This window comes from Neophocaena asiaeorientalis, unplaced genomic scaffold (genome assembly GCF_003031525.2).
Source record: "Neophocaena asiaeorientalis asiaeorientalis breed wild unplaced genomic scaffold, Neophocaena_asiaeorientalis_V1.1 scaffold59, whole genome shotgun sequence".
Lineage (NCBI taxonomy): Eukaryota > Metazoa > Chordata > Mammalia > Artiodactyla > Phocoenidae > Neophocaena > Neophocaena asiaeorientalis.
Window position 1 is genome coordinate 3,152,586 of NW_020174268.1, and position 21,269 is coordinate 3,173,854.

General features: G+C 44.0%; 2 protein-coding genes across 3 annotated transcripts in view; one reads left to right on the forward strand and one right to left on the reverse strand.

Moving 5' to 3' along the window:
- Positions 1 to 505: 505 nt before the first annotated feature.
- On the reverse strand, positions 506 to 1,399 carry LOC112406614 (eukaryotic translation initiation factor 4E-like). Its single transcript, XM_024755528.1, is given in 5 exon segments — positions 506 to 650; positions 652 to 995; positions 1,088 to 1,108; positions 1,219 to 1,242; positions 1,244 to 1,399. Coding segments are annotated over 5 exon segments (651 nt in total). The 5' UTR covers positions 1,382 to 1,399; the 3' UTR covers positions 506 to 526.
- Positions 1,400 to 9,690: 8,291 nt separating this feature from the next.
- The window catches only part of SLC25A30 (solute carrier family 25 member 30), a 29,803-nt gene continuing 18,224 nt past the window's right edge, over positions 9,691 to 21,269 (forward strand). For both annotated transcript variants that reach the window (XM_024755427.1, XM_024755426.1), the window contains exons 1-2: positions 9,691 to 9,793; positions 20,954 to 21,075. In XM_024755427.1, coding sequence (XP_024611195.1) covers positions 21,012 to 21,075 — 64 coding nt within the window. In that variant the 5' untranslated portion in view covers positions 9,691 to 9,793; positions 20,954 to 21,011. The remainder of the gene's footprint in view (positions 9,794 to 20,953; positions 21,076 to 21,269) is intronic.

Below are 21,269 nucleotides of genomic sequence, written 5' to 3' on the forward strand. Positions count from 1 at the left end.
TAATGTTATCAAGTAGGGAAACAAATAAATTAAAATCTAGCAGCCATCAGCAAGAGTGCTGTAAAAAGAAACAAAGAAAATTGTTAGAAAGCTGTGTGCTTCATACTGTTTCAAACCAGCAAAATATGCTCCTGCAGACAATGGAACATAAACAGAATCGCTCTCTTGTAAGGTACAGAAATGCAAATTCTTTTAATATTGTAGATGGGTCAAATGTGTTTGTAAATCGTTAATTCTTTTAAGCTATTACAGAGTGGGCCAGGAACACATTTATGGATTCTGGGGACGATGTGTACTGTAATTCTTTGATTGGGATAGTGGACACTCTAGCCAAAATTAAAAAAAAAAAAAAAGAACACAGAAGTACAAGACAAAGGCGAATGAGACGTCTCTTATATCTTAGCAACATTTAGATGGAAATCAAATTTAAATGCAGTCCACTCTGCTTTTGAAGAGGCTTTGGTTCAGCTCCCAAATCTCGATCGCTTGACGCAGTCTCCTATGAGAATACTCAGGAGGTGTCTTCTTAAACAACAAACCTATTTTTAGTGGTGGAGCCGCTCTTAGTAGCTGTGTCTGCGTGGGACTGGTAAGCAATCACTATCTTTGGAGGAAGTCCTAACCTTTCCTTGTATCCCCTCCCTATATGTAACTGCTTCTCTGTTTTCACATTCAGTAGTCCACATTGCTATTTTATCACCTTTAGCTCTAACATTAACCACAGCTCCACATACGTCATCGCTGTAGTCATCAAAAGACTCTCCAATAAGACACAGCAGTGTCTCTAGCCAAAAGCGACGGAGGTCACTTCGTCTCTGCTGTTTGTTCAGTGTAATTAGCCATCGTCCTCCTCGTTTGTTTTTCTCATCTTCCCACATAGGCACAATACCATCCTTAAAAAGTGAGTAGTTACAGCCAGGCATTAAATTACTAGACAACTGGATATGGTTGTACAGAGCCCAAAAGTCCTCAACAGTATCAAACTTAGAGATCAACTTTTGCTTTTATTTTTATTTTTATTTTTTTTTGTGGTACACGGGCGTCTCACCGCCGCGGCCCTTCCCGTTGCAGAGCACAGGCTCCGGACGCGCAGGCTCAGCGGCCATGGCTCACGGGCCCAGCTGCTCCGCGGCATGTGGGATCTTCCCGGACCGGGGCACGAACCCGCGTCCCCTGCATCAGCAGGCGGACTCTCAACCACTGCGCCACCAGGGAAGCCCTGCTTTTATCATTTTTAAAAAAACCAGAGTGCCCATCTGTTCTGTAAAGGATATTTAATATAGTGTTCTGTGTTAGCAACCTCCTGATTAGATTCTGTTTTCTCTTCTTCTGTAGGTGGGGGATTAGGAGTAGGGGTGGTTTCCGGTTCCACAGTCGCCATCTTAGATCGATCTGATCGCACAACCCAGGGACTCCAAGATTTTTAAAAATTTAGTTTGTATTACAGACGGATCTTTATTCTTGAAAGGGATCTTCATACTAAATATAAGTTACTGGATATTATCTGTGTATTACTAAAGATGATATGCTGGTGGGGCACGGGAAAGTAGTGGAGTTTGGAGAATCTATAGGAAAGGGTGTGTCACACAGTCTTGAGTCTGGAAAGGACTTGGTGAGGTGAGAGCTGGGTAGAAAAAGTCATGTTCTTATTTCCCTGCCCTAGAAAGGAAAGCATTCCAATGACTTTCTCCACAGCCTGGGGATTACATTTGGTTTTTTGTTTGTTTGTTCGTTTTGTTTTTTTCAGGAACTGGTATTTATTATCAAAGTCATATTCGATGTCAACAAGATGCCACAACTACAAAAACAGTGTGCACATTGCAATCTCAATGCACGCGTACATTTGTTTTTTTTTTTTTTTGGTACGCAAGCATGTGGGATCTTCCTGGACTGGGGCACGAACCCATTTCCCCTGCATCGGGAGGCGGACTCTCAGTCACTGCGCCACCAGGGAAACCCCTACGTACATTTGTTTTTACGGCAGGATTCACGTGAAACCTCAAACAGTTCTAAACTGTACTGACATCAAAACGGTGAGTTGACAAAACTCCAGGGTCTCACTTAGAGCTCAAGTTGGAGAGTGGAAATTGGGATTGTTTAAGCCCAGCCTGGAGCCTGAGCTACAGAAACTGGAAAAGGGAATGAGAGAGAGGGGACTTTGGTCTCTGGCTCTGGTATAGACCAGTTACCTCTTGAAACCTCAATTTCCTCATTTATATGATGGAAATAACACTTTTTTTGGCTTGAATGAACCATTGAATATAAAGATTCCTGGAGGAGCGCTTTGCATCAATAAATGCAGGTTTTGTACACATGCATTTGCCTTTTTTTTTTTTTTTTTTTTTTTTTTTTTATCTCCATTGCATTGTTTCGTCTATCTTCTAATTCAGAGCCCAGACATTGTAAAGACATTTGTGTTACTTATTGAGCCACCTAAAACTCCAGTGACTATCTACCTCATAGGGTTATCATGATAATTAAATGAGATGCATTTAATTGCTTAGCATGGCATCCAGTATTAAATAAATACTTGAAAAATATTAACGCTATTTAAAATAACATGACTCAATTTCACATGTATTTTTTTTTTTTTTTTTTTTTTTTTTTTTTTTTTGCTGTACGCGGGCCTCTCACTATTGTGGCCTCTCCCGTTGTGGAGCACAGGCTCCGGACGCGCAGGCTCAGCGGCCATGGCTCACGGGCCCAGCCGCTCCGCGGCATGTGGGATCTTCCCGGATCGGGGCACGAACCCGCGTCCCCTGCATCGGCAGGTGGACTCTCAACCACTGCGCCACCAGGGAAGCCCGCATTTGCTTTTTGACCCAACAATCCCACTTCTGGGAATTTACCCTGAAGCTATACCTCCTCCAATGAATGCAACATATGCAAAAGTTTCTTCATTATCTCACTATTTGTCATAGCAAAAGATTGCAAACCAACTCTATGCCACATTTATTCGTTTTCTATTGCTGCATAATATAAAACCACAAGTTTAGCTTCAAGTGACACCCATTTGGTAGTCGATCAGAAGTGTGGCGTGGTGTGTCTGGGTTCTCCACTCAGGGTATCACAAGGCTGAAATCAAGGTGCCGGCTTGGTTTAGTTCTCATCTAGAGTCATCCTTATTGCTTCAGAGTCATCCTTATTGCTGGTAGAATGTAGTTTCTCGTGGTGGCAGGACCGAGGATGCTGCACCTCGTGGGGTGTCAGCTCGAGATGCTCTCAGCTCCTAGAGGCACCCTCATTCCTTGCCGTGTGAAGCCTCATTGTTAAGCCGGTATGTCAAATCCTTCTTGTGATTTGAAGCTCTGACTTTCCTTCTGTGACCAGCTAGAGAAAATTCTCTGCTTTTAAAGGGCTCATATGACTAGCTCAGGCCCACTAAATAATCTCCCTATCATAGGGGCAACTGACTTGGGACTTTATTTTTATTTTTTATAATTTATTTATTTGGTTGCACCGGGTCTTAGTTGTGGCAGGCAGGCTCCTTAGTTGTGGCATGCATGCGGGATCTAGTTCCCTGAGTAGGGATCGAACCCGGGTCCCTTGCATTGGGAGCATGGAGTCTTAACCACTGTGCCACCGGGGAAGTCATTGGGACTTTAGTATACATGCAAAATCCTTTCACAGACTTACCTAGATTAGTGTTTGATTGAATGACTAGGAGAAGGCGCATCAGGGGCCAAGAATTTTAGGGGCCATCTTAGAATTCTGCCTATCACACTACAAGAAGCTAACTGTTAAATAACCTGGGCCCATCCACATGAAGGAGAACTATGCTGTAGTAATGAAGGATGAGAAAGGCCTCTGGGAACTGTCTTTTTTTTTTTTTTTAATTGGAGCACAGTTTATTTACAATGTCATGTTAGTTTCAGGTGTACAGCACAGTGATTCAGTTATACATATACATACTTTTTCAGATTATTTTCCCTTTTAGGTTATTACAAAATAATGAATGTAGTACTGGGTACTGCTTTTGTTTCCGAGTCAAACTTGGGTCACCTGCTTGCAGTAAAGCCAGTCTACTGACACAGGGTTGTGGTGAAGGAAATTGCAACATTTATTGCAGGTGCCAAGCAAGGAGTCCAGGGCAGCTAGTGCTCAAAACACCCGAGCGCCCCAGTGGGTTTCAGGAAAACATTTTTGTTTATTTATTTATTATTTATTTTTTGGCCGAACCACACTGCTTGTGAGATCTTAGTTCCCCAACCAGGGACTGAACCTGGGCCCTCGGCAGTGAGAGCACGGAGTCCTAACCACTGGACCGCCAGGGAATTCCCGGGAAAGCATTTTTAAAGGCAAGGTGGGCGGGGGTGGTGTCACAGGGTGTGTGATCAGTTCGTGCACAATTCTTTTTTTTTTTTTTTAACTTATTTATTTTATTTATTTTTGGCTGCATTGGGTCTTCATTGCTGTGCGCAGGCTTTCTCTAATTGTGGAGAGCGGGGGCTACTCTTCGAAGCCTTTGTGGCACACGGGCTTCTCATTCTGGTGGCTTCTCTTGTTGCGGAGCACGGGCTCTAGAGCACAGGCTCAGTAGTTGTGGCGCACGGGCTTAGTTGCTCCGCGGCATGTGGGATCTTCCCGGACCAGGGCTCAAACCCGTGTCCCCTGCATTGGCAGGCAGATTCTTAACCACTGTGCCACCAGGGAAGCCCTTGTGCACAATTCTGATTGGTTGATGGTGAGGACGGTGTCACAGGGGTCAACAGGATCCATCCTTAGGCACCAGTAGGTCTGGGGGCTGTGTGCTCATGGTCATCATGTAGTTAAAGTCTTCTATTTGGTAGGGGTTTTAGCATCTGTAAAACAACTCAGGAAATGTGCATCAGATAACTGTTATCTGGGTGCTTCAGGGAGGAGCTAAAGCAGAAGATGGGGGAGGGGTCTGTCCTGGGAAGGCCCCATAGGGTCCTGCTCAGTTATACTCCAGAGTGATTTCCAGGATACATTATCTACTGTTAAACAGCAAAAATAGCAAGGAAGAATAAAATGTGCTACCTTTCATGGAAGAAAAAAGGGGAAGTAAAATAAAATATATAAATCGTGGCAGGCAGCCTCTGAGATGGGCCCCCCTGATCATTGCCTATTGTGTAATCCTTTCCCCTTGAGTGTGGGCTGGACTTACTGACTCTAGAAAAACAAGTAAAATATAGCAGAAGTAGTGGGATGTCACTGTTAAATAATGTTACAAAAAGACCGCGCCTTCCATGCTGGAATCTCTCTCTCTTTTTTCCTTTTTCTCTGTAGTGCAAGCAAGCTGCCATGTTGTGAGTAGTTTTACTGAGAAACCACGATGCAAGAAACTGATATTTTCGGTGGTTGTGGGTTGAATTGTGTCTCCCAGAAAGACATACTGAAGTCCTAATCCACCTGGTATCTGTGAAGTGACCTTATTTGGAAACAGGGTCTTTGCTACTGCAATCAAGTTAAGCCAAGGTCATACTGGATTAGGGTGGACCCAAATACAATGACTGGTGTCCTTAGCAGCAGGAAATTTGGACACAGACACACACAGACACAAACACACAGAGACACACACACAATGTGATGTAAAGGCAGAGGCAGAGACAAAAGTTATTCAGTTACAAGCCAAGAACACCAAGGATAGCTGGTAACTGCTAGAAGCCTGGAGAGAGGCAATAAAGGATTCTTCCCTGCTGCCATCTTGAATTTGAACTTCTAGCCTTCAGAACTGTGAGAGAATAAACCCCCCATTTTTTTTTTAACATCTTTATTGGAGTATAATTGCTTTACGGTGTTGTGTTAGTTTCTGCTGTATAACAAAGAACCCCCCATTTTTTTTAAACCATCCTGTTTGTGGTAATTTATTAAGGCAGCCCCAAGAAAGTAATTCACTGGCTGACAGCCAGCAGCGACCTGAGATCTGCCAACAGTCACGTGAGGTAGCTTGAAAGAGGATCTTCTGAGGCCAACCAACAGCCAGGTTGAGTGAGTTTGGAGGCAGATCCTCCCCCAGTCCAGACTTGAGAGGATTGTAGCCCCAAGTGCCATCTTCATTGCATTCTTGGAAGAGACCTGGAGCCAGAGGTAGCTACCTAAGCCCTCTTGGATTTCTTTTCTTTTTCTTAAAAAATTTATTTATTTATTTATTTATTTTTGGCTGTGTTGAGTCTTCGTTGATGAACAGGGGCTTTCTCTAGTTGCGGTGAGCAGGGGCTACTCTTCGTTGCGTTGCGCAGGCTTCTCGCTGTGGTGGCTTCTCTTATTGCAGAGCACAGGCTCTAGGCGCATGGGCTTCAGTAGTTGTGGCACGTGGGCTCAGTAGTTGTGGCTCCCGGGCTCTAGAGTGCAGGCTCAGTAGCTGTGGCGCATGGGCTTAGTTGCTCTGCGGCATGTGGGATCTTCCTGGACCAGGGCTCGAACCCGTGTCCCCTGCATTGACAGGTGGATTCTTAACCACTGCGCCACCAAGGAAGTCTCTTCTTGGATTTCTGATGCACAGAAACTGTGAGGTAATAAATGTTTGTTGTTTTAAGCTGCAAAGCATAATTATACAGCAATAGATACCAAACAAATAAATAAATATTCTTAATTTTGGGGGGGGAATGGGAGAATAAACTAGAAACTAATGACAATGGTTAGTGATAGGAGGTGAGTGGGAACAGAGTGTAGGAAACAGGAAGGGAGAGCTTCCTCTGAATAAAACATTTGTAAGATTTGATTTTGAACCAGGTGAATGCTTTATACATTAAAAAAATAAAACTAGGGGCTTCCCTGGTGGGGCAGTGGTTGAGTCCACCTGCCGATGCAGGGGACACAGGTTCGTGCCCCAGTCTGGGAAGATCCCACGTGCCACGGAGCGGCTGGGCCCGTGAGCCATGGCCGCTGAGCCTGCGCGTCCGGAGCCTGTGCTCCACAACGGGAGAGCCTACAACAGTGAGAGGCCCGCGTACCGCAAAAAAAAAAAAAACTAGATAAGAAAGATGAGAAAAGCAAACTAAAATTATGCAAATAAAAATAACAAACCTCACAATATATCACATATATTGCACATCGTTGAGAAGGGCCGTATTTATAAAGATAAAGAGAACTGCAAAGAAATCCTGAACTTAGAAGTTTTGCTGCTGGTATTAGTACTGAAGTCTCAGCTCTTTTGTGTATATTGTAGGATAGAATAAATGAGTAAATATATTGATGCTGATGGGAACCAGCATTTTCCTGCATTTTTACCCCTGCCATGTTTACTGTTTTTGACATCATATTTCATGTCTTTTTGTTAGTAACCAGGGTTACTTTGTGGTAGAAAAAAGATATAAATATGCAAAGAGGAAGACTAGAATGAACCTCGCGGTGTTGAATTTTTAATTGGGGTTATCAGTATGAACTCATGATTTTAAAATATATTTGGGTAAATACTATACTGTTTACTGTTTTTTTTTTCTTTTTTCTTTTTTTTTTTTTTTTTTTTTTTTGCGGTACGCGGGCCTCTCACTGTTGTGGCCTCTCCCGTTGTGGAGCACAGGCTCTGGACGCGCAGGCTCAGCGGCCATGGCTCACGGGCCCAGCCGCTCCGCGGCATGTGGGATCTTCCCGGACCGGGGCACGAACCCTCGTCCCCTGCATTGGCAGGCGGACTCTCAACCACTGCGCCACCAGGGAAGCCCTGTTTACTGTTTTATATCTATATGAATACATATACACTTGGTCCACTGAAAGGGCCTAGAAGAAATGACATCCCAGTAGCAAACACTCAGATTTAGTTTTCCAAGTACCATTTCCTACTAAAAGGAACTAAGGTTTCTCTGCATAAGGCAGAGAAAATGCAAGGAGAGCTTGGGAGGTCCTGGGTCAGAAAGCAAGGTAATGTTGAAAGACTGATAGGATATATGTAAGGAAAAAGGAGCCGGGTAGGGGGCTTCCACGGCTCACAAAAGGGCAATTTGAGCACCACAAATAATAATGGTATTTGATTACAGTAATTTAATTAAATTGAATTTTAAAAGAATGCCAGAGTTCACAGTTATTCAGAAGAAGGTGGGGGAGGGGAATTGTGAAGGGGAAGAGAAACAAAAAAGAAAAGGAGAAAGTGGGGGGTGGGAGTCCTCTTCTTTAGAAAGGAATGCCAGCTAATAAACGGAGAAGGAATGATAGAATTAGAAAATCTCCATTTTATAACGTTTGCACTAAGTGTTTGCTACCCCTATTGGGTGAAAATACTCATCTGGTTTCAGCCTAGCATTGCAGATATCTGTTGCAGAGGGAGAGACGATCTTTGTGGAGAGAACTACCAGACCACCCTTGATCAAGTGATCAAGCTTGACATCACGGATAATAGGCCAAAAGGATACTGTGCCTGCTGATGGAAGTACATAGCATCACCTCCGACTTTTCTTACTAAAAAGTTTGACTTGAATCTAACCATGGAGAAACAGTTCAATAAACCCATACTGATATAGTCTACAATTGGCCTGGACTTTTCAAATATGTCAAAGTAATGAAAGTGTAACGGAGCACGACCCCATGGGGCCTTCCAGGGACAGGCCTTCCCCCATCTCCTCTGTCCTGGCTCCTCTCTGAAGAACCTAGATAATAGTATTTGATGCACACTTCCTGAGTTGTTTGCAGAAGTGAACACCCCTTCCCGCCCCCGCCCCCCAACAAATGGAAGATGTTAATTACTTGACAACCCCTGTGAGCAACTAGCCCCAGGCCTCCTGGAGCCTGAGGACAGATACTGTTGACCCCTGTGACACCACCCTGCTACCTCACCGTCAGCCAGTCAGAGAACTGTGCACAAGCTAATCACATTCCCAGCGACGCCCCCTCCCTCACCTGGCTTTTAAAAGTGCTTTGCTGAAACCCTTTTGGGGAGTTCGTTGCTTTTAGGGCGTGAGCCGCCTGTCTCCTTGCAATAAGCTTTTCTCTGCTCCAAACTCTGATGTTTCAGTTTGTTTGGCCTCGCTGTGCCTCCGCCCACGAACTTGCGTTAACAAACGATTCTTTTTAAAGTGAGAGTACTAGTACTAGGGTAGTAGACTAAAGGAGTTTGTACAGAGAGGCATGAAATCAAATGCAACGAATCCTGGCTAGATCTGGAACTGGAAAAAAAAAGCGTGTGTGAGACCTTTAGGGACAACAAAGGAAATTTAAATATGGACAGTATATTGGATTTGACTGAAATGGTATTTAATTTCTTGCATGTTCTAATGCCGAGGTGTTTTGGGGGTGAAGCAGTGTTGTTTGCAACTTTCCAATGGTTCGGGGTAAAAAAAAAACTATACAATGAGAGAGAACGCAAATACTGTGAAATGTTAGCATTTAATTTAGTGCAGGGTATACTGTTCAAGTCTTCAGTCGGTTTATAAATTTTCACACTAAAAAGCTGTTTTTTTTAAAAAAAAGGAGTGCAAGTTTACTTCCTTCTGACTGCGGAGGTTCACGTGAACAAAAAGAATCAGCACCCTGAGAAGGCTCTTCCGTGGCTCTTAAGTTTCTCTTTCACCGCAGAGTTGACCTCGAGGCCGTCGGAGGCGTCACCGAGTCCGGGCAGCTCCTACCCCCGCCAGCGGCGAGCCGGAGTCCCGCAGTCCACTCCCTCTGCGGCCCCTCTCCGCCGGCTGCCGGGCGCGCGACCTGGGCGTGGCCTGTGCCGGGAGCGGCCAATGGGAGCCAAGGCTGCGGGCGGGGCCGCGCAGGGCGGGGCGGGGCTGCGCGCGGGCTCTTGGGCCGCCCCTGCCGCTCCCTTGCCTTTCCCCCAGTTCCCGTGCGGCCGCTGGAGCCGGCAGCTGCTGCGCCTGGGGAGTAGGAGGTGCAGGGCAGCCGCCACCCGGTAAGTGTCTGACTTCCCGGCTGGGGCCGCGCTGGCCGCTCCGCGCCTGCTCCAGATCGCCCCTACTCCGTCCCGCCCTCCATTGCCCCCCGGTGTCCAGAACCACTGGCGCGGAACTCCCGGCCCCGACGCGGCGGCGCTGCCCCCCCGGTCGGCCGCGGTCCCGGAGAGCCCCGGCGTCGGCGGCCCTACCCAGGGGCCACCTCTGCTCTCCGGTTCGTTTGCGGGGCCTGGCTCGGTGGGGCGCGAGGTTCCGGCGTGGGCCCTGCTCCTCGGGCTGCAGCTGCCTGCGGCCGGGCCGGTTCTGCAGGAGAGCTGGCTCCCGGCCCTCATCACTCGGTGGCGTAGGGGGTGATTTCTCTTCCAGCGTCACCTAGATCAGGCGTGAGGCCCGTCTGGCATCTCGGCGTGTGTGCCCTTGCCACCGAGGTGCGTTTCTCCTGCCTCTGCATCCCTCACACCTGCGGTTCATTCAAGAGCGTGCAGCCCGGGCATCCGTGAGCTGCCTGCTATGGGAAAAGGCTTTCTGTACTTTGAATTGCTCCTGGAACACACCAGGCTGGCTCACGTTAGCAAGGACCGGTTGAATTCATTTGCTCGGAAAGTTAATGCAGCTCTGGATTTTAGCGTAATTCTAGGTGTGAGTAATTTCGTGTAAAACAGTTGAAATGGCATTGTTCCTGCGCAGGAATAGCAAAACGTGTGGAACTGCCCTGCAAGAGTCGAGATTCGGCCTCCTCTGGCGAGGAAAGTTGAAAGGCATGAATTCTGTTCTTGACTTTGCTGCTGCCAAGCTCTGTGACCATGGACTCCGTTAATTCACGTGAAATAAGATACATTTCTAAGATTCCCTTCAAATCGCACGTGTCATTAGTCTGATGAGCTTATTTTTCGCCCCGTACCTTTAAAAAGAATGAGAAATAGGAAAAAGCCATGAAAGGCAGCCCTGCGAGGAACAAAGATTTATGAGCGCGCAGAAGTTTAGAGACTGGATTGGGGTTTAAGATTGGGGACTGAAAAGGGAGCACAGTAAAAGAGAAAGAACTTAGCCAGAATCGATTATATAAGAGAAACTTGGAAAGCTTTCGGAAGTTCCAGCAGCAATTACTGTTTTTAATTCCCTCTCTTTGTAGCTGTATAGATGAGGTAAGGAGAAAATAAATGCTGTTATAGAAAATGTAGTAGAGAGGAATGTAACTTTAGCATATATCTTAGGTGTAGGGAGAATCCTTTGTAGTTCTTAATTTGTATAGACACTTCTGCTCAGAAAACACTTTTTTTGGTTGTTAAATAGATAAAAATTTTTGTACATCCCGCTCAGGAAAACCCTACCTGTATTTTGAGTATGTCGATTAACTACCCTCCCACTCCCCGCTTTTTATTGTATTCTTATTATTTGCGCCAGTATTTTTAACAGCCTTTGGTAAATAGCGTTTGGCTTTGTAGTACACAGAGGAAGGATCAGCTTTCCCTCAGGGGGAGCTCAGTTTGAGTACTTCATAGCTGTGTGACTAGGCACAGTCACTTTCCCTCTCTCAGGCTGTCTTTCCTCAATTGTGAAATGCCTGACATGTCAGGTATTAATCATGACAGTATTGTGTTCATAGTGCAGTACAGAGAAGTGGTCTCTGGGTTTTAGTTTGGCTAGAAGGTAGGGCCCCAAGAGGAGAACAAAGTAGCAAGCGATCAATAGCCACTTCCGTGCCGGACGCTGGAACTTTTGCAGGTTGTAAGCCCTTCCTTCCCTGAGTCTCAGGCTGAGCTGCTGCTCAGATACTAGTGATCGCTAAGGGACACATCAATCTCCCTGACTGTGTTGGCCTGTTAGTCTTGACACTTGAGTAGCGTTGGGATTTTTCCCAAAAATTGAGCTAGCAAGTTAAGGAATGTGTGTGAGGAGAACCCCTCAAAGAGCTCAAAAACAAAGAAGTGGTTTAGTTTACTGAACAGAGAATTCAGCCCAAGATAACTGAAGCCCTTCACCGCTTGCCCTGGCCAGTACAGCTTACTTATTCTTTATTTGACTCTGCAAACAGTCACCTGGGAAGGCACGGTAGTCTTAACTGCTCAGGAAGCTAGGCCTAGCTTTGGGAAAGGAAAAGAGAAGAGCCCCAAAGTTAATTTACCCTCGTCTTAGTTAACTTTTTTTTTTTTTTTCTTTTTTTTTTTCTTAGTTAACTTTTAAACATTGTAGTGAATAGACTGTACTTTCTTACAGTTTAACCAGGGATACTGGAGGGGGGACCCTTGTTTGTGGAAGATAAGTTATTGTGGGGTAATATCTGAATAGGAACTAATGGGTGTGTGCTTCATCCCATGTGATTCAAAACCCTGGGAGGCAATTCCACAACAAGGTCGAGCTCTACTTGAGTAGTTGCATAAAACCCAGAACCTCTGGGTTTTAATATTATAACTAACTAAAAATTTAATATCAAAACCAACAGAAGAAAAAGTAGCCAGATCTCATTAAACTTAAACTGGCAAAAGTATTGGCAGGAAATCAGAAAGTTAATGGGTGAGATGGCATGAAGTCACATGACAATATAGTTTGTTTTTTTTTAAAATAAATTTATTTTTCGCTGCGTTGGGTCTTCGTTGCGGTACGTGGGCTTCTCATTGCGGTGGCTTGTCTTGTTGCGGAGCGCAGGCTCTAGGCTCACGGGCTCAGTAGTTGTGGCTTGCGGGCTCTAGAGCGCAGGCTCAGTAGTTGTGGTGTATGGGCTTAGTCGCTCCGCGGCATGTGGGATCTTCCCGGACCAGGGATTGAACCTGTGTCCCCTGCACTGGCAGGCGGATTCTTAACCACTGCCCCACCAGGGAAGCCCCCCCCGATGACATAGTTTCTAAAAAATGTTTTGTTTCTAATTAGAGATCAGAAGTTGTAATCACATTCCGAATAACGTTTTTGCTGACATTTTAGAGGATATCTTGTGTGTGTATGTCTATTTTGTACATATACATTTATGTATACACTGTAGGAAAAAAAATCTCTACTAAATAAGATGAATGCCAAGAAGAACCGGCTATAATGTCAACACTACCTAATTTTAAGTGATACGTATTCCAAGGCCATCATTTATTTGACTCATTGATGCTTGGGATTTCCCTCATTCAGTGGCCGGTGCCCTGTGTGTCTACTTTTAAGAAGCTCCTCAGCCAGGTTAGGAACTGCTAATAAGGAGTCCTGTGTTCCACAGAGATGCTTGATGCATGTATAGTATCACAGCCAAGAAAATAAGAATCATAGAGGCTAGGGGGAGGGGGAATGGAGAGGAACTGCTTAATGGTTTCCTTTTGGGGTGATGGAATATTTTGGGGCTAGCTAGAGTTGGCGGTTGTACAAAATTAGAATGTACTAAGTGCCACTGAATTATTTGCTAAAATGGTTTATTTTATTTTTGTTTGTTTGTTTTTGCCTGTACCGCGCGGCTTGTGAGATCTTAGTTCCTCGACCTGGGGACCAGGGATTGAACCCTGGCCCGGTGAGTGAAAGTGCCCAGTCCTAACCACTGGACTGCCAGGGACTTCCCTGGTTTATTTTGCAGTACGTGAATTCACCTCAGTAAAAAAACTTTGGGAAAAAATACGAATACTATCTTTGTATACTGTGTATTGGAAAAATTAATTATAACTGTTTAGATTGACTACCTTCTGAATATATATTTTTCTCTTAAGACTTTTCTCTTAAAGCACATTTTCATTGTTTCTAAGGTACATCTTATCAGTAGTACCTTTTCCAAGGTGCTTGGTAATATTTTCTCCTTAATTAAAATGCCATCACTCCTTTTTGATCATGTACAGCCTCAGGTGGTAGCAGAAAGAACACTAAACTTGGGATCAAAGCATTTGGGGGTTGGAGGTCCACTTCTGCCCCATCAGCCATGTGGCCTTGGACAAGTTGCCTTCCTGAAACTGGGTTTCCTTGTCTCTTTTTCTGTCCTATCCCAAACTTGAGGGGGGATCCACTGAAGTCACTTATGTTGAACACTTTTGTAACGGCAAGTTACAGTGCTTCCAGATGCTAACGTTATGTAGTTATTTTGCTTTTTTTTTGCGGTGCGCGGACCTCTCACTGTTGTGGCCTCTCCCATTGCGGAGCACAGGCTCCGGACGCGCAGGCTCAGCGGCCATGGCTCACGGGCCCAGCCGCTCCGCGGCATGTGGGATCTTCCGGACCGGGGCACAAACCTGTGTCCCCGGCATCGGCAGGCAGACTCCCAACCACTGCGCCACCAGGGAAGCCCTGTTTTGCTTTTTAAATTGGACTCGGCAAAACCCAAGAATGGGTTGAGGACAGTAATGAATTATTGGATTTATTATTAATGTGTTTTATAGTCTGTAACTTATAGTGTTAATCGTTCCCTTAGTTGTGAATTTAGTAAGGCTAAGAATTAAGTACAGATATTAAACTTTTTCAAGGCTAATAGTGAGATGAGTTTTGGGGAACAGGACTTGTTCTTTGGTACTGAAATACATAAAACATGATGATTTTTTAAGTTCCATGCTCAGGGAGCCTTCTACCTTAGTCATCTGTAACCACTCTGAATTTGGTTAATGTCTGTAGATGAGGAACAGGTATCTGTATGTCTGTTAGGGTCCTTTTTGAGTTCCTTTGTTTTCTCTTGGTGTAAGGAAGCCCCTTGGCCATCTTGTGAAGTGACGTTCTTGGCAGTGGTGACTTGTGGTAGGTCTCCTGGGAAATACAGACTTGGGAACACTCCCAAACGTGCAAAGTAAAAACATTGGGCATATTGCTTGCCAATGACTATAGTAAATTAGGATTTTATTTTAAACTGACAAGAATTAGAGTTGATAGTATATACAGGGAAGTGTGCTAATTTCCATGTGTCTCCTGTTAATTGGCGCAAGGCCAGATCTGCCGACGGAAATCGCATAAAACTGCAGAACACGGAATGAATGTGGGGGGCCTGGCTGTGGCAGGTGCGTGCATATATGTCACAGTGAGTGAGGACCTATACAAGGAAAGGAGGATGGAAGGCAACATTTGTGTCTTTTTTTTTTTAATAGATCTTTATTGGAGTATAATTGCTTCACAATATCGTGTTAGTTTCTGTTGGACAACAAAGCCCATCAGCCATATGCATACACATGTCCCCATATCCCTTCCCTCTTGAGCCTCCCTCCCACCCTCTCTATCCCACCCCTCCAGGTCCTTGCAAGGCACTGAGCTGATCTTCCTGTGCTGTGCTGCTGCTTCCCACCATCCAACTATTTTACATTCCGTAGTGTATATATGTCGATGCTACTCTCACTTCGCCCCAGCTTCGCCCTCCCACCCCGTGTCCTCAAGTCCATTCTCTATGTCTACCTCTTTATTCCTGCCCTGCAACTAGGTCATCAGTACCATTTTTTTTTTTTAGATTCCATATTATATGTCAGCATATGGTATTTGTTTTTCTCTTTCTGACTTACTTCACTGTGTATGACAGACTCTAAGTCCATCCACCTCACTACAAATAACTCAATTTTGTTTCTTTTTATGGCTGAGTAACACTCCATTGTATATATGTGCCACATCTACGACTGGTGTGAGGTGATAACTAATTGTAGTTTTGACTTGCACTTCTTTAATAATTAGTGATGTTGAGCATCTTTTCATGTGCCTCTTGGCCATCTGTATGCCTTCCTTGGTGAAATGTCTATTTAGGTCTTCCGCCCATTTTTTAACTGGATTGTTTGTTTTTTTGATATTGAGCTCTATGAGCTGTTTGTGTATTTTGGAGATTAATCATTTGTTGTTTCATTTGCAAATACTTTCTCCCATTTTGAGGGTTGTCTTTTTGTCTTGTTTATGGTTTCCTTTGCTGTGCAAAAGCTTTTAAGTTTAATTAAGTCCCTTTTGTTTATTTTTGTTTTTATTTCCGTTACTCTAGGAGGTGGGTCAAAAAAGATCTTGCTGTGGCTTATGTCAAAGAGTGTTTTTCCTATGTTTTACTCTTAAGAGTTTTATAGTGTCTGGTCTTAATTTAAGTCTTTAATCCATTTGGAGTTTATTTTTGTGTATGGTGTTAGGTAGTGTTCTAATATCATTCTTTTACATGTAGCTGTCCAGTTTTCCCAGCACCATTTATTGAAGAGTCTGTCTTTTCTCCATTGTATGTTCTTGCCTCCTTTGTTGTAAATTAGGTTCCCCCATGTGCGTGGATTTATCTCTGGGCATTCTATCTTGTACCGTTGATCTATATTTCTGTTTTTGTGCCAGTACCATACTGTCTTGATTACTGTAGCTTTGTGGTATAGTTTGAAGTTGGGGAGACTGATTCCTCCAACTCCATTTTTCTTTCTCAAGATTGCTTTGTCTATTCGGGGTCTTTTGTGTTTCCATATGAATTGTAAAATTTTTTGTTCTAATTCTGTGAAAAATGCCATTGGTAGTTTGATAGGGATTGCAATGAATCTGTAGATTGCTTTGGGTAGTATAGTCATTTTCATAATATTGATTCTTCCAATCCAAGAACATGGTATATTTCTCCATCTGTTTATGTCATCTTTCATTTCTTTCATCAGTGTTTTATAGTTTTCTGAGTACAACTCTTTCGCCTCCTTAGGCAGGTTTATTCCTAGGTATTTTATTCTTTTTGTTGCAGTGGTAAATGTGAGTGTTTCCTTAATTTCTCTTCCTGAGTTTTTGCTGTTGGTGTGTGGGAATGCCAGAGATTTCAGTGCATTAATTTTGTTTCCTGCAACCTTACCAAATCCATTGATTAGTTCTAGTAGTTTTCTGGTAGCACCTTTAGGATTTTCTATGTATAGTATCATGTCATCAGCAAGCAGTGACAGTTTTACTTCTTCCTTTCCAATTTGTATTCCTTTTATTTCTTTTTCTTCTCTGATTGCCGTGGCTAGGACTTCCAAAACTATGTTGAATAATAGTGGTGAGAGTGGACATCCTTGTCTTGTTCCTGATCTTAGAGGAAATGCTTTCAGTTTTTCACCATTGAGTATGATGCTTGCTGTGGATGTGTCATATATGGCCTTTATTATGTTGAGGTAGTTTCTCTCTGTGCCCATTTTCTTGAGAGTTTTTATCATAAATGTGTGTTGAATTTTGTCAGAAGCTTTTTCTGCATCTATTGAGAGCATATGTTTTTATTCCTTAATTTGTTAATGTAGTGTATCACATTGATGTGTGTATTTTGAAGAATCCTTGCATCCCTGGGATAAATCCCACTTGATCATGGTGTATGATCCTTTTCATGTGCTGTTGGAATCTGTTTGCTAGTATTTTGTTGAGGATTTTTGCATCTATGTTCATCAGTGATATTGATCTGTAGTTTTCTTTTTTTGTGATATCCTTTTCTGGTTTTGGTATCAGGGTGATGGTGGCTTCGTAGAATGAATTTGGGAGTGTTTCTCCCTCTGCAATTTTTGGAGGAGTTTGAGAAGGATCAGTGTTAGCTCTTCTCTAAATGTTTGATAGAATTCGCCTGTGAAGCCTTCTGGTCCTGGGTGTTGTTTGTTGGAAGATTTTTAATTATGGTTTCAATTTCATTACTTGTGATAGGTCTGTTTATATTTTCTAATTCTTTCTGGTTCAGTCCTGGAAAATTGTACCTTTCCAAGAATTTGTCCATTTCTTCGTGGTTGTCCATTTTATTGGCATATAGTTGTTTGTAGTAGTCTCTTAGGATGCTTTGTATTTCTGCGTGTCAGTTGTGATTTCTCCTTTTTCATTTGTAATTTTATTGATTTGTGTCCTCTCCCTTTTTTTCTTGATGAGTCTGGCTAAGGGTTTATCAATTTTGTTTATCCTCTCAAAGAACCAGTTTTTAGTTTTATTGATCTTCGCTTTTTTCTTTGTTTCTGTTTCATTTATTTCTGCTCTGACCTTTATGATTTCTTTCCTTCTACTGACTTTGGGTTTTCTTTTTTCTTGTTTCTCTAGTTGCTTTAAGTGTAGGGTTAGATTGTTTATTTGAGATTTTTCTTGTTTCTTGAGGTGAGATTGAATTGCTATAAACTTCCCTCTTAGAACTGCTTTTGCTGTGTCCCATAGGTTTTGGGTTGTCATGTTTTCGTTGTCATTTGTTTCTATGTATTTTTTTATTTCCTTGATTTCTTCACTGATCTCTCGATTATTTAATAGCACATTGTTTAGCCTCCATGTATTTGTGGTTTTTACAGTTTTTTTTTCCTGTAATTGATTTCCAGTCTCATAGCATTGTGGTCAGAAAAGATGCTTGATACAATTTCAATTTTCTTAAATTTTCCGGGTCTTGTTTCTGTATTCATGCAGTCAGTCTGTGTCTTTTAGGACATTTAATCCATTTACATTCAAGGTTATTATCAATATGTTTGTTCCTATTACCGTTTTCTTAATTGTTTTGGGTTTGGTTTTGTGTGTCTTTTTCTTCTCTTATGTTTCCCCCGCTTAGAGAAGTTTCTTTAGCATTTGTTGTAAAGCTGGTTTGGTGGTGCTGAATTCTCTTAGCTTTTGCTTGTCTGAAAAGCTTTTGACTTCTTTATTGAATCTGAATGAGATCCTTGATGGGTAGAGTAATCTTGGTTGTAGGTTTTTCTCTTTCATCACTTTAAGTATATCCTGCCACTCCCTTCTCGCCTGCAGAGTTTCCTCTGAAAAATCAGCTGATAACCTTATGGGGATTCCTTTGTATGTTATTTTTTGTTTTTCCCTTGTTGCTTTTAATATTTTTTCTTTGAATTTAATTTTTGTTAGTTTGATTAATATGTGTCTTGGTGTGTTTTTCCTAGGGTTTATCCTATATGGGACTCTCTGTGCTTCCAGGACTTGGGTGACTATTTCCTTTCCCATGTTAGGGAAGTTTTCGACTATAATCTCTTCAAATATTTTCTCAGATCCTTTCTTTTTCTCTTCTTCTTCTGGGACCCCTATATTCCAACGTTGGTGCGTTTAGTGTTGTCCCAGAGATCTCTGAGATTGTCTTCCGTCCTTTTCATCCTATTTTCTTTATTCTGCTCCTTGGCAGTTATTTCCACCGTTTTGTCTTCCAGCTCACTTATTCGTTCTGCCTCAGTTATTCTGTTATTGGTTCCTTCTAGTGTATTTTTCACTTCAGTTATTGTGTTGTTCATCTCTGTTTGTTTGTTCTTCAGTTCTTCTAGATCTTTGTTAAACTTTCTTGTATTTTCTCATCCGTGCCTCCATTCTATTTCTGAGATTCTGGATCATCTTTACTCTCATTACTCTGAATTCTTTTTCAGGTAGATTGCCTATTTCCTCTGCATTTATTTGGTCTTGTAGGTTTTTACCTTGCTCCTTCATCTGTGATATATTTTTTTGCCGTCTCTTTTTTTTTATGAGTGGGATTGTGTTCCTGTCTTACTGGTTGTTTGGCCTGAGGCTTCCAACACTAGGGTTTGTAGGCTGTTGGGTAGAGCTGGGTCTTGGTGCTGAGATGAGGAACTCCGTGAGACCTCACTCCGATGACTATTCCCTGGGGTATGAGGTTCTCTGTTAGTCCAGTGGTTCAGACTTGGACCTCCCACCGCAGGAGCTTCCACCCAACTCTGGGCTCGTGAACGAGGGTCCCGCAAGCCGCCTGGGGTGGCAAAAAAAAAAAAAAAACCAAAGTAAAAAATAAAATTCGACTAGGAAACTAATAGACATGTTAGGAAGAATATAAAAATAAAAATATAGACGAATCAACAACCGGAAGGTGCATCTTTACCATATAAATAAAGAGGAGGGAAAAGAAAAAAAGCAAGTGTGGGGGAAGTCCTTGGCTGTGGAGGCGGGGCCTAAGCAAGGGCGAGGTTTGGGCGGGGCCAATGCTCAGGACGCACGGGGCTGGAAAAGGGGGGCTGTGAGGAACAGAAGCGGCCTAGGCGTGCCCCCCAGCCCTGGTCTCAGAGGGCAGGGGACCTCACCTGGGAGCCCCGCAGGCTCCCCAGGCCCGAGTGGCTGGGGCAAGCACCCTCCACTCCTCTCGCTTCTCTTGCATGGCCTCTTCAGCCGGCCTCTCCTGATCTCCCCAGCCTCCCTCCTGTGCCCCCAGGACCCACGTGGCCTGGATGGGGTTTGGCGGGGGGATACCGGCCTGGGAGCTCAGCAGGGGGCCTGAGTGGGCGGGGCAATCGCCCTCCACTCCTCTCCCACTGCTCCAGGAGAGTCCCTCCTGCCTGCCTCTCCTGAGCTGGCCTCAGGGGCGCCGATCTTGTCTGGCCTCCGCTCTTTCTCTCCCCTCAGTCCCCCTACATCCTACTGGTTCACTTTGGGGTCCCTCCCGTCTCCTTGAGCGTCAGAGTCTCCAGGCAGGCGCACTAATTGTGGGGAGACGCTAACTCTGCGTCTTCTCACACCACTATCTTGACTCCACCTCCCGTGAGTGTCTTTTTTGTATTTAATTTCCACAGTAGGCATGAGTAAAGGTGCGGACTCTACCCCTAATTGGTTGTATTGGCTGCTTCAACTATGATGATGATGATGGAGAATTTAAAAACCTAGAGGTTAACAGGAAGTTTACTAGGAAGGGGGTGATGAGGCTCTGACTCCATAGTCTGCCTCGTTCCTTCATCCCGGGCCACCTCACAGCTAGTAACATAACGTGAGTAAGAGAAGAGAGCTAACATTTATAAACTACAGGTTCATTTTGATCATTTTAAGTAATTATCATTTTAGCTTGTGACACTGGGTTGCAACATTTTTCTGCTTCTGTGTATCTGAAAGACTCCAGTACCTCCTGGGAGGGACTCACTAAGACAGTGGCAAGCAAATAGCAGATATTTATTAAGTGAAGAACAGATTTAACATAACATGGACTACCCAGAAAATCACCTCCATTGTACTACACTAATCAACGCATATCAAGATATCAATATATCGGCTTATTTAAGGCCTGTGTTAGAATTAAGGCAACTGATCGAGTGATTTGGGGTTTAGGAAATAGGGGTGCTTTCCTTTATAAGGTGAGGATCATCTTGGGAACCGTGCATGTGTGGGTGGGGGCAGGGTTCAGGGGTAGCATCAGGTAGTGCTCACTCCTGAAACACGAGCTTAAAGAAACTGCCTGGGGCTTCCCTGGTGGCGCAGTGGTTGAGAGTCCGCCTGCCAATGCAGGGTACACGGGTTCGTGCCCCGGTCCGGGAAGATCCCACATGCCGCGGAGCGGCTGGGCCATGAGAAGTTACAGCATTGAAACACCTTACTTTTGTGTCCAGGAAAAACCCTGTTGGAGGCTATGCGTCTGTGAACAAAGGAGAAGGGACAGCGGTGAGCATGTCAGTCCTGAACTGGAAGCCCTTCGTGTACGGAGGCCTGGCCTCCATCACAGCGGAGTGCGGTAAGGAGCCCAGGGCGAGGCTGGTCAGCTGCCTGCTGTACGTGATGAGGCTGAGACTTATGGGTGTGATCGTTGGGTGTCATAAGACTTATGGTGTGAGTGTAGTTCAGGCACAGAATGTGAGCTTATGAAACACTGAATCTCAGGATTCACAATTTCTTTCTTGCTTTGTGATACTTTTAAGACAAAATAGT